Source organism: Microcaecilia unicolor, chromosome 2 (genome assembly GCF_901765095.1).
Source record: "Microcaecilia unicolor chromosome 2, aMicUni1.1, whole genome shotgun sequence".
NCBI classification, from domain to species: Eukaryota; Metazoa; Chordata; class Amphibia; order Gymnophiona; family Siphonopidae; genus Microcaecilia; species Microcaecilia unicolor.
In genome coordinates this window covers 608,589,431-608,602,015 of record NC_044032.1, presented here as the reverse complement: position 1 = coordinate 608,602,015, position 12,585 = coordinate 608,589,431, and the positions used below count along the sequence as shown (strand labels likewise).

The 12,585-nt window shown below is 43.1% G+C and overlaps 1 protein-coding gene across 1 annotated transcript in view; it reads right to left on the bottom strand.

Moving 5' to 3' along the window:
- Window positions 1-12,585, bottom strand: part of ASIC5 (acid sensing ion channel subunit family member 5) — a 68,484-nt gene that overhangs the window by 39,371 nt on the left and 16,528 nt on the right. The window contains exons 2-4 of the mRNA XM_030192230.1: window positions 12,147-12,453; window positions 5,857-6,094; window positions 3,325-3,447 (exon numbers count right to left, since the gene is read on the bottom strand). Of these exons, the coding sequence (XP_030048090.1) occupies window positions 3,325-3,447; window positions 5,857-6,094; window positions 12,147-12,453 (668 nt within the window). The remainder of the gene's footprint in view (window positions 1-3,324; window positions 3,448-5,856; window positions 6,095-12,146; window positions 12,454-12,585) is intronic.

Below are 12,585 nucleotides of genomic sequence, written 5' to 3'. Positions count from 1 at the left end.
GGAGACTCACAACAAGACAAGCTGAATTTCTTCACTAAAAACTGTAAATCCATTCTAATAAACACACACAACACCCATGTACCTCACTTTTCTATCATGCACAAAATTTTGATTCGGAAAAGAATCCTTTAAATATTATGCACAAAGTAAAAATAGTTATTGCGATTCTTTTAAACACACATTAAGTTGTTGAAAAACATTAGGATTGCCTATATTGGGTGCCTATACATGAAATAGAGTTATAGGAGTCCCATCTATAGTAGCATCCAAGTGGGACCAACAATCTTCTGAGTCAAAAGAATGAGATAAGAATTGAAATAGGAAAGATTTTTGAATAATGGTTATAACTTTATTCTTTTTTTCCCCTGAGCAGGAGCAGCATAACATTAACCAAACCAACCTCTGAAAAGTTTAAGATCCAGGTGGAATTCTTGAAGAAAACATATATCAGATTTGATGTTTTTAAAAAAGTATATATAAGGATCTTCTTTCTTTTGATGGAATGGGAAGTAAAATGAATCTTCACCGTGTATAATAAGTTAATGATGGAAAGTTATGGTCTGGAATTATAGCACTGAGAAATGCATATCTGTATTCAAAATAACGTTGATGTCCCCAATATTATAATGGCAGTAACAACAATAACCAGAAAAAAACAATAAACAACTAGAGATTCAGGGTCTTGTGTATCCAGGAGGAACAAGTAAGAGCTCCAAAGTCAAGTTATGAAATGTAGCAACTCAGTTCATGGTACTAGAGTGGTCATTTAAAAATTTCTGAAGTTCAGACAGTAAGTAACACACATCCTAGTGAGGTAAAAATATCCATATTCTGCACCAATGGCTTTTAATTTTGGTCACAATTCAGAAAAAGCTTATGCTTTTTTTGCTGTGGCATTAGAAAGATCTGGGGTGAAGATCAATGTATTTCCATTAAATTGCAAGGATTTCTTAAATTTTGCTGTTTGCAGAATTTGAAGAAAATGAGTATACTGTAAGAGATTCATGACTACAGGTCTAGTGTAATCTCTCCTGGAGGCAAATCCAGAAGGGACCTTATAAGCATGCTCTATTTTGAGCAGCGGATCAAACTATATACCTAGAAGTTGAGGTATAAAAGAGTGCAAAAAAGTCCATCAAGTTCATACCTTCAGATTGTTCTGGAAGACCTAAGTAGTCTTATGTTGTTTCTTTTTATATAGTTTGCTAGATCCTCAAAGTTTGTTTGTAAAATATATATTTTGTGTGAGCAATGTTGAATGTCAATGGCCTGTGTATAGTGTATCAATACACGTTCTTCCAGAAGTTCCATTCTTGTGTTAAGCTGTGTAAGCTGAGATGGTATTTTTCATATTTTGTTGCATAAGATCTTTAAGTAGTTTATGATCCTCTGCTATAGAATTGTGCTTCTCAGGAGGAAGTGGAGCAGTCAAGGCCTTCTCAGGCTTGGGTGGATCAGATTTAGAATGCTTAGATGCCGTATGTACCAAGAATGACGCATGAGGATAAAATTAAGCAGAGGTGGCAAAATAGTAAGAAATCAAGAGTTTAGCGCTAAATGATGCAGGAAATAAAATGATTAGACATGGGCGTCTAATCATTTAGGGGTCCTTTTACTAAGCTGCAGTAAAAAAGTGCCCTGTGGTAGCGTGGTAGTGGCAGAGGCCATTTTCCCTGTGTACCAGAGTCCTTTTTCCCGCAGTGGGTAAAAAGCCCCTAAAAAAGACAAGGCCATGCAGTAAGATTATTCTTACTGTGTGGCCGTGCTTTGCACCCACCACTACACTGCTCCAGAGACCTGTATGCTGCTCTAATGGACCTGGCTATAACATCTGAGGCTGTCAAAGAGAAATAGAAGCTTCTTTTTACCTTAACTATCCTTGTAAATGCGTAATAAAATACCTACCGTGTTTCCCCGAAAATAAGACACTGTCTTATATTTATTTTTCCTCCCCAAAACACGCTAGGTCTTATTTTCAAGGGGATGTCTTATTTTCTGGGAAACATCGGTCGCCCCCCCCCCCACCCGAGATCACCGGCCCCCCCCCCTCCATCGCTCCCAGAACTAACCTGAAGCTCCTTTCACCTTCGCAAGTTCGAATTCGGATTCGAAGCAGCAGCGCAGCAGGGCAGACCTCTCCTTCCTTCCATGTCCCGCCCTCGCTTGACGTAACATAACGTCAGGCGAGGGCGGGACACGGAAGGAAGGAGAGGTCTGCCCTGCTGCGCTGCTGCTTCGAATCTGAAATTGCGAAGGTGAAAGGAGCTTCAGGTTAGTTCCGGGAGAGATGGAGGGGGGGGGGGGGCGGCGACCTCGGGTGGCTCTCAGCGGCCCTACTTAAAAAAAAAGTTTGTTAGGTCTTACTTTTGGGGGGATGTCTTATATTTTAAATTTGCAGGAAAACCCCGGTAGGTCCTATTTTCGGGGAAACACGGTAGGGCTTAAATATATCTTCTTCAATCCGGAACAATTAAGAGCTTTTGTTAATTTTAAAAAGTTGGAAACAGTTTGATATCCATAATTGAGTTTTTTTGATTCATAAGAAGGCCTGAAGGTACGTGTATAAAGCAATATTCATCTTTATCAATATACTTTAATGTTATCTCCTGAACAATATGTTCATTCCTCCCCAATTTAGTGGTCTAAAGAAGACAAGTAATTATATTTTTCTCATTACTTAATTTTCCTTTTTGTAACATGCCTAAGTCTGTTTTTCTTATAAGTATTTCACTTGTAATATGTAAATTCTAAATTTATAAATAAATAAATAATAATAATAATAAAAGAGGGTGGTGAGTATTATTTTTGTTCACATTTTGTAGGGTGGGAGGGGGTTAGTGACCACTGGGGGAGTAAGGGGGGGTCATCCTTGATTCCCTTAAGTGGTCATTTAGGGCACCTTTTTGTACCTTATACGTTATAAAAACAGGTCTAGATCAAAATGTTGAAGTTTTCACCCTAGACATTTTCATTATGTTCCATTATGGCTGTAAAACATCCAAGTTTTAGTAATGCCATAAGCCTACCCTAATCCCACCTCTGCAACGCCCCTGACATGCCCCTTTGTGATTTGGAAGCATTGAAGATGAAATGCATAGATAAACATCTGCAAAATAGATTTTGAAGCACCCATGTGGACATTTTGAGAAGAAATCCGTCCAAATGGTGCTTTATGACACTTTTTGGACATTTTTCTCTTTCGAAAATGAGCCACGTAGTCTAAAAGAAAAAAAAATAATAAAATTAACAAAGCCAGCAAAAATAAAATAAAATCTAATTGAAACAACCATGTATACCTGCAATAATGTTTTAGGATCTACATACCTGTTTGATATTAAAAAGCAAACTTAAACCTCTACCAGAGACGCTTACTTTTCTTCTTCTGTCAAAAGAATTGTGGTTAAAAGTAAAACAGTTCCCATATTCAGTGAAGACATGTTCAAAGTCCTGAAGCATAATAAACAAAACAAAGGTGTCATGGTCATTTGGTAAAATGCAGTATACTTGTACAATAAGTGCAGGGACCCTAATTTTCTCCATTTATGTACTCACAGTTAAGTCAAAGAATGTGGGCCTTGCCCTGGAAGTAGCAGAAAAGTCTACTCCTAGTGCCCTGTCTGTTGTTGTTACCAACCCATCGCTACTACCACTGCCCATCAATCCCCCCTTCATGCTTGCTGTGTGGGTTGTGTGGCACAGGGTATACAGTGGGGGAAATAAGTATTTGATCCCTTGCTGATTTTGTAAGTTTGCCCACTGACAAAGACATGAGCAGCCCATAATTGAAGGGTAGGTTATTGGTAACAGTGAGAGATAGCACATCACAAATTAAATCCGGAAAATCACATTGTGGAAAGTATATGAATTTATTTGCATTCTGCAGAGGGAAATAAGTATTTGATCCCCCACCAACCAGTAAGAGATCTGGCCCCTACAGACCAGGTAGATGCTCCAAATCAACTCGTTACCTGCATGACAGACAGCTGTCGGCAATGGTCACCTGTATGAAAGACACCTGTCCACAGACTCAGTGAATCAGTCAGACTCTAACCTCTACAAAATGGCCAAGAGCAAGGAGCTGTCTAAGGATGTCAGGGACAAGATCATACACCTGCACAAGGCTGGAATGGGCTACAAAACCATCAGTAAGACGCTGGGCGAGAAGGAGACAACTGTTGGTGCCATAGTAAGAAAATGGAAGAAGTACAAAATGACTGTCAATCGACAAAGATCTGGGGCTCCACGCAAAATCTCACCTCGTGGGGTATCCTTGATCATGAGGAAGGTTAGAAATCAGCCTACAACTACAAGGGGGGAACTTGTCAATGATCTCAAGGCAGCTGGGACCACTGTCACCACGAAAACCATTGGTAACACATTACGACATAACGGATTGCAATCCTGCAGTGCCCGCAAGGTCCCCCTGCTCCGGAAGGCACATGTGACGGCCCGTCTGAAGTTTGCCAGTGAACACCTGGATGATGCCGAGAGTGATTGGGAGAAGGTGCTGTGGTCAGATGAGACAAAAATTGAGCTCTTTGGCATGAACTCAACTCGCCGTGTTTGGAGGAAGAGAAATGCTGCCTATGACCCAAAGAACACCGTCCCCACTGTCAAGCATGGAGGTGGAAATGTTATGTTTTGGGGGTGTTTCTCTGCTAAGGGCACAGGACTACTTCACCGCATCAATGGGAGAATGGATGGGGCCATGTACCGTACAATTCTGAGTGACAACCTCCTTCCCTCCGCCAGGGCCTTAAAAATGGGTCGTGGCTGGGTCTTCCAGCACGACAATGACCCAAAACATACAGCCAAGGCAACAAAGGAGTGGCTCAGGAAGAAGCACATTAGGGTCATGGAGTGGCCTAGCCAGTCACCAGACCTTAATCCCATTGAAAACTTATGGAGGGAGCTGAAGCTGCGAGTTGCCAAGCGATAGCCCAGAACTCTTAATGATTTAGAGATGATCTGCAAAGAGGAGTGGACCAAAATTCCTCCTGACATGTGTGCAAACCTCATCATCAACTACAGAAGATGTCTGACCGCTGTGCTTGCCAACAAGGGTTTTGCCACCAAGTATTAGGTCTTGTTTGCCAGAGGGATTAAATACTTATTTCCCTCTGCAGAATGCAAATAAATTCATATACTTTCCACAATGTGATTTTCCGGATTTAATTTGTGATGTGCTATCTCTCACTGTTACCAATAACCTACCCTTCAATTATGGGCTGCTCATGTCTTTGTCAGTGGGCAAACTTACAAAATCAGCAAGGGATCAAATACTTATTTCCCCCACTGTAGCTCTTTCTCAGAAAGGATTATTGCTCAACCCTAAAATGAGATGTGGAGGGGCATTTTCGATATGACCTTTAAGTCATCAGGGTGTTCTAGTAGCTGATGCCGGCACTTCCACGAATGCTCAGTTTATGTATTTGAACTGAGCACGCACGGAAGTGCTGGCATCAGAGGCTGGAGCAGCCTCCCTGCTTTCCTTCTTCTTGGACAGCTGCAGGGCTCCAGCGGCTGAACTTCAGCTGGCAGGGTTTGAGTATCCCCACCAGCAAAGGTTTGGAGGGGGGGAGGTAAACTGCAGTGGGGGGGGATGGAGGCATGTGACATGCTGGCCCTCTCTTCTTTGTGCATCCTTTACGAAGCACACAGAAAACACGATTCAAAGAACCCACCACATTTTTACCTAAAGTAATTAGCTTATCGTCACTCTGTCATTTACAATCTTCTGCTAATATTATGACGGATGTTTTTTTATATGTTCATTAAAGCTTATTGAATGGGCACCATAATATTGCAGATAGCAAAAAATAAAAAAAATAAAGCAAAAAAGCACATAGATATTACCTTTGGATAACACGGTTTCCCAAAATATTCACATTTCAACAATGTGCTGTTATTGAGATAAAATCCATAATTTCTGGTGAATTCTTTTATGCTGAAGTTTTGATTTCCCTGAAGGAACTCAGATATCTCTTGAGAAAATTTTGAGTTTCCATCAACTGTAGAAAAGTGAAGAACAGCAGACACAATGCTCCACAAAAAAAATACAATGCTTAGGTTGGCCACTGCCTGAGTTTGGTATCTATAGGCAAGAAACAGAAATAACATGGTTAGTTCTTTAAAGAAATGTTACCCTTTTGTTTATTTATTTTAAATTTTTTATATATTTCAGTGTTGTTTTAATTGCATTTGGTTTCTTGCTTATTTATACGTGGGTAAATATTGAAAAGCAGTTTTCCAGATAACAGCATCTGCCATCTGGATGTGTTGTTGACTGGGATATTCATAGGTTCAATCCAGATAGACCCGGATTCTACATAGTGTGACTAAAGTTTGAGGGGTCTGTGCTTGGACCGCTGCTTTTTAACATTTTAAAATTTCAAAAAGACCTCAAGACTTACCTCTTCCGGAAAGCCTACCCAGCAGACCTGAACTAATTCATGAACAATGCATCACATCTTTCGATCTATGAAATGAACAATACCTCTTCCACATAATCCTATTACTTCAAACTGTACACATTTTGCCACTCCAGTTATATTTAAATGTACTTCTACCCTTATCCTACTCTCTATTGCTCACTAGAAGCTGTGGTCCCATCCCCGGAGACTTATCAGCCTCATTGGGATTACTTCTCTCTATATGCTACTATATATTCGTCCCAGAGTTGTATTCTCTTTTCCGGAACCTTATCAGCTTCCTTGCACCTACTGTTACTCTATTTTCCACTCTGTATATATTCCCAGAGTTGGTACTCTCCTCTCTGGAACCTGTAAGCCACATTGAGCCTACTGCTATGTGGAAAAGTGTGAGATACAAATGTAATAAATAAATAAATAAATAAACATATGTATAAATTATCTAGATATGGGAATAGTGAGGTAATTAAATTTGTTGATGACACAGTTATTCAAAGTTGTTAAATTGCAAGAGGATTGTGAAAAATTGAAAGACGACCTTACGAGACTGGGAGACTGGGCATCGAAATGGCAGATGATGTTTAATGTGAGCAAGTGCAAAGTGATGCATGTGGGAAAGAGGAACCAGAATTATAGCTACGTGATGCAAGGTTCCACGTTAGGAGTCACCGACCAGGAAAAGGATCTAAGAGTAATCGTTGATACTTTGAAACCCTTTGCTCAGTGTGCCGCCGCAGCAGCAAAGAAAGCAAATAGAATGTTAGGTATTATTACGAAAGAATAGAAAACAAAAGTGAGGATGTTATAATGCCGTTGTATCGCTCCATGGTGTGACCGCACCTCAAAAAAGTTATAGTGGAATTAGAAAAGGTGCAGAGAAGGGTGACAAAAATGATAAAGGGGATGGGATGACTTCCCTATGAGGAAAGGCTGAAATGTCTAGGGCTATTCAGCTTGGAGAAAAGACAGCTGAGGGGAGATATGATAGAAGTCTACAAAATATTGAGTGGAATGGAATGGGTAGATGTGAATTGCTTGTTTACCCTTTCCAAAAATACTAGAACTAGGGGGCACACAATGAAGCTACAAAGAAGTCATTTTAAAACGAATCGGAGAAATTTTTCTTCAGTCAACGTGTAATTAAACTCTGGAATTCATTGCCAAAGAATGTAGTAAAATCAGTTAGCTTAGAGGGGTTTAAAAAAGTTTGGATGACTTCCTAAAGGAAAAGTCCATAGACCATTATTAAAAAGGAGTTGGGGAAAATCCACTGTTTATTTCTAGAATAAGCAGCATTAAAATGTATTGTACTGTTTTGGGATCTTGCCAGGTGCTTGTGATCTGGATTGGCCACTGTTGGAAACAAGACACTGGACTTGATGGACCTTTAGTCTATCCTAGTATGGCAACACTTATGTACTTATGTAGCTGCGTGTGCAATACAGTTGTATTCTGTATTTGAATGCCTAACTTAGTTAACAATCCAATCAGAGCTGATAATTGCCAGTTAATCATTATTGACACAAACTGGGAGTGGAGGAGTGGCCTAGTGGTTAGTGTGGTGGACTTTGGTCCTGGGGAACTGAGGAACTGAGTTCAATTCCCACTTCAGGCACAGGCAGCTCCTTGTGACTCTGGGCAAGTCATTTAACCCTCCATTGCCCCATGTAAGCCGCATTGAGCCTGCCATGAGTGGGAAAGCGCGGGGTACAAATGTAATAAAAATAAAACAATTAGAATTTACATGCACAACTGTCTAAGCGTATTCTGTAATCTGATGCACATAAATTCTAAGTCACGTGGAGGGGCATAATCGAATGGCGGCGGCCATCTCTAAGGCTGGCGCCATAAAGAGGTGTCCCAAACCGTATTATCGAAACAAGATGGCCGGCCATCTTTCATCTCGATAATACGGTTGGGGCCAGCCAAATGTCAGAGATGGCCGGGTTTGAGATGGCCAGCATTGGTTTTCGCAGATAATGGAAACCAATGCTGGCCATTTCAAACCCAGCCAAATCCAAGGCATTTGGTCATGGGAGGGGCCAGCATTCTTAGTGCACTGGTCCCCCTGACATGCCAGGACACCAACTGGGCACCCTAGGGGGCACTGCAGTGGACTGGACTTCATTAATAGCTCTCAGGTACATAGCTCCCTTCCCTTGGGTGCTGAGCCCCCCAACCCCCCCCCCCCAAAACCCACTCCCCACAACTGTACACCACTACCATAGCTCTTATGGGTGAAGGGGGCACCTACATGTGGGGTTTGGGGTGGGTTTTGGAGGGCTCCCATCTACCACCACAAGTGTAACAGGTAAGGGGGATGGGCCTGGGTCCGCCTGCCTGAAGTGCACTGCAGTACCCCCTAAAACTGCTCCAGGGACCTGCATACTGCTGTCATGGAGCTGGAGCGCCCTATAAAATAGCCACAATTTCTTTTTCACCCCATTAATGGCCATGCGCTAATTTTCCCAATTACCGGGTGAGCCCTTACTGCCACTAAATCAGCAGCGTGTGGCGATTTGCCTGCATTAACTGATTGGTGCAGAGCATGCCTAATCTCTGCCCCCAAACATGCTCGAATGCTAAAAAAATATTGTATATTTTTTAGTGTGGGATTGGCATGCTCTGATCCCAGAACTACCACTGAACGACTGAGCGGTAGTGCCTTTTTTATCTTGCGGTAAGCACACGTTAGTGCTTTCTGCCACTTAGTAAAAGGGCCCCTGAGATGTCTTGATGCAAAGTCCATCAGTACTTGTGCCCCCAGGTTGTCCACAAATTCTAAAAAAGAAAGTACACATGTGTGTTCCCTTAGGAAAATGCCCAAGGAAAAAGTACCCTCAGGGATGTGCACCTGCTTTTGTGTGTACAATGTTTTTTTCTGGTAAAAAAAAATAATGTGTAGTTTTGAACACACAAATCTGTGAGGTCCTTTTACTAAGGTGAGCTAAAGAATTAGTGTGCATTAAGTGTCATACAGCCCATAGGTATACAATGGGCTGCACGGCATTTAGCACGCACTAAATCCAATAGCACACCTTAGCAAAAGGCCCCCTATGTGTATTGTTTCCTCCTCCGGCTTAAACCCAGAAACACCTCCATGAAAACATGGGCAAATGCACAGGCAGTATGGAACAATAGGCCCTCTTTTACCCACATACAAGGTGAACAACGTTTACATAGCTCTTTAAGGGGCCCTTTAAAAAATGTATTTAATTATTGGGATTTATTTACCACCGTTTTTGAAGGAATTCACTGAAGGCGGTGTACAGTAAGAATAGATCAAACATGAGTTATAGGAAATTACAGCAGTAAAAATATTCAAATAACAATACGTGGAGGGGCATAATGGAACAGAAACGCCTATCTCCATGGGCGTTAATCTCCGAGAACGGGTCCGTGAAGGGGCGGACCGAACCGTATTATCGATAAAAAATAGACGCCCATGTTTTATTCGCCAATGTGTGAGCTGGGCGTTTTTGCTTTTCAGCGATAATGGAAAAGGAAAGTGCCCAGCTCAAAAACGAATAAATCCAAGGCATTTGTTCGTGGGAGGGGCCAGGATTCGTAGTGCACTGGTCCCCCTCACATGCCAGGACACCAACCGGGCACCCTAGGGGGCACTTTTACAAAAACAAAAAAACAGGTAAAAGAGCTCCCAGGTGCATAGCACCCTTCCATTGTGTGTTGAGCCCCCCAAATCCCCCTCAAAACCCACTGCCCACAAGTCTACACCATTACTATAGCCCTAAGGGGTGAAGGGGGGCACCTACATGTGGGTACAGTGGGTTTGGGGGGGTTGGACGACTAATAAGCATTAAGCAGCACAATTGTAACAGGTAGGGGGGATGGGCCTGGGTCCACCTGCCTGACGTCCACTGCACCCCCTAACAACTGCTCCAGGGACCTGCATACTGCTGCCTGGGAGGAGGGTATGACATTTGAGGGTGAAAATAAAAAGTTGTGAAACATCATTTTTTTGTGGTGGGAGGGGGTTAGTGACCACTGGGGGAGTCAGGGGAGGTCATCCCCGATTCCCTCCAGTGGTCATCTGGTCATTTAGGGCACTTTTTGGGGCCTTATTCGTGAAAAAACAGGGTCCAGGAAAAGTGCCCTAAATTCTAGCTACAAACGCATCCATTATCGGCGAAGGGCGCCCATCTCTGTTCGGGTGATAACCACGCCCCAGTTCCGCCTTCGACACGCCTTCGACACGCCCCCGTGCACTTTGTCCGCATCCGCGACGGAGTGCAGTTGAAAGCGACCCAAATTCGGCTTTTGATTATACCGCGTTATTCGTTTTTGTGAGATAAACGCCCATCTCCCGATTTAGGTCGGAACTTGGGCGTTTTTCTCGTTCGATTATAAGCTGGAAAGTATGCCATAGTTTGCTACTTACAATGTCAACACAATACTTAGAACATTTTGATTGACAGTGAAAGATGTAACATATAGATAGGTAAGAGAGTAAATATTATCTCAGCTAGGGTAGGAGTGGATAAAGTGGCAGTAAGCCTACCGTGGGCTTAACGCATGCCAATCCGGAGCTACCACCGGCCCAACATGGACGCCTGAGGTAGTTCCACCCCAGCGTGTGGCACTTCCGGTGGTAGTGGAAATATACGAAAAATATTTCCACAGGGGGGTTACCCGGCGGTAATTGGGCAGCATCATGTGCTACCTGGTTACCGCCGGGTTAGCGCAGGAGCCCTTTCTGCCACCTCAACAGGTGGTAAGTGCTCCCCCCAATGGCTACTTGGTAAGTGCAATCTTACTGCATGGCTAGGGTTACCATATGTCCGGGCAACCAGGCGGGTTTTGCCAATCTGCCCGTTTGTCCAGAAATCCGGACAAACGGGCAGATTGCTAGCCTCCCCTCCCCTTACTTACTACTGCCCTGGTGGTCTAGTGACATCTTCTGCCTTCGGGGCAGGAAAGAGCCCCATTTTCCTGCCCGGAGTGCTGCCCTGCATGCTTCCTTCCTGTTGCTGATCTTGACGCCAATTCAAAATGGCCGCCGAGAGTTGACGTGACCTTGCGAGACTTCAACTCTCAGCGGCCATTTTGAATCAGCGCCGAGATCAGCAACAGGAAGGATGCATGCAGGGTAGCGCTCCGGGCAGGAAAGAGGGGGCTCTTTCCTGCCCCGAAGAGGTCACTAGACCACCAGGGCAGTAGTAAGGTAAGGGGGGGGGGGGGGGTGACGAGGTGTGTGACACGGGGGATGGGAAAATGTAACAGGGGGCAGAGCAAGGGTGTGAAAGGGGGCGGGTGGAGCGTGAAATGGGGTGGGGCCGTGTGTGGTGGGGGCGGGGCATGTGTCTTTTTTGGGGGACAAAATATGGTAACCCTATGTATCGCCATGTCTTTTTCGGCCTTTTAACCCGTTGTGATAGAAAGGGCCTCAGCGCGCAGCAAAAACGGCCCCTGCTGCTACTGCAGGGCCCTTTTTACCACAGCTTAGTAAAAGGACCCCTAAAACATGGATTTAGCCATTTAGATGGGCAGGTAGCTTCTGAAAACTGCCTTAAGTCCTAATTGAAGTATTCTGATTTTGTTTGGATTGTACAGGGTGATTTTTCGGGCAAGCTTTCTTCTAATAATTCTGTAATTGTAAACAAAGAATGTTAAAACCTTTACAATCTAGTAAATCATTACCACAGTATTCTACAGTATAACGATTTTTTTAAACTATAAAAGTCAATATGGTCTTACCTATTCAAATTGCAAAATGTCACGGCTGGAAAATCAATGTTGTTCACATACTGGACTGTTACTGAAGTAGTGGTTGGCCAGCTGAAATAATTAAGGAAACGGGTATAGATCTGCCATGAGACAATGAAGACTGATCCCAGGACCACAAACATCCAGAGTATCTTACTAGTTCTGGTGCGTGTACCAACAATTTTGTGCAAACCATGAAATGAGGTTGAAACTGCAAATTCCCGATCATACTTCTTCCTGTCTTCTGATTGTGGCACGGGATGTTTTAATAGGTGAGTGTAGAATTTCCCCAGTAATCCTACAACAAAGACAAAGAGGGCAGGTTACTGGGAGGTTTCTTCCTATGTCACGTTAACTCCATCCAAGGGCAGATGCTGACACTTTACTCCAAAGAGAGTAAAAGAATGGCAGCAGATCATAACCAGTGCAG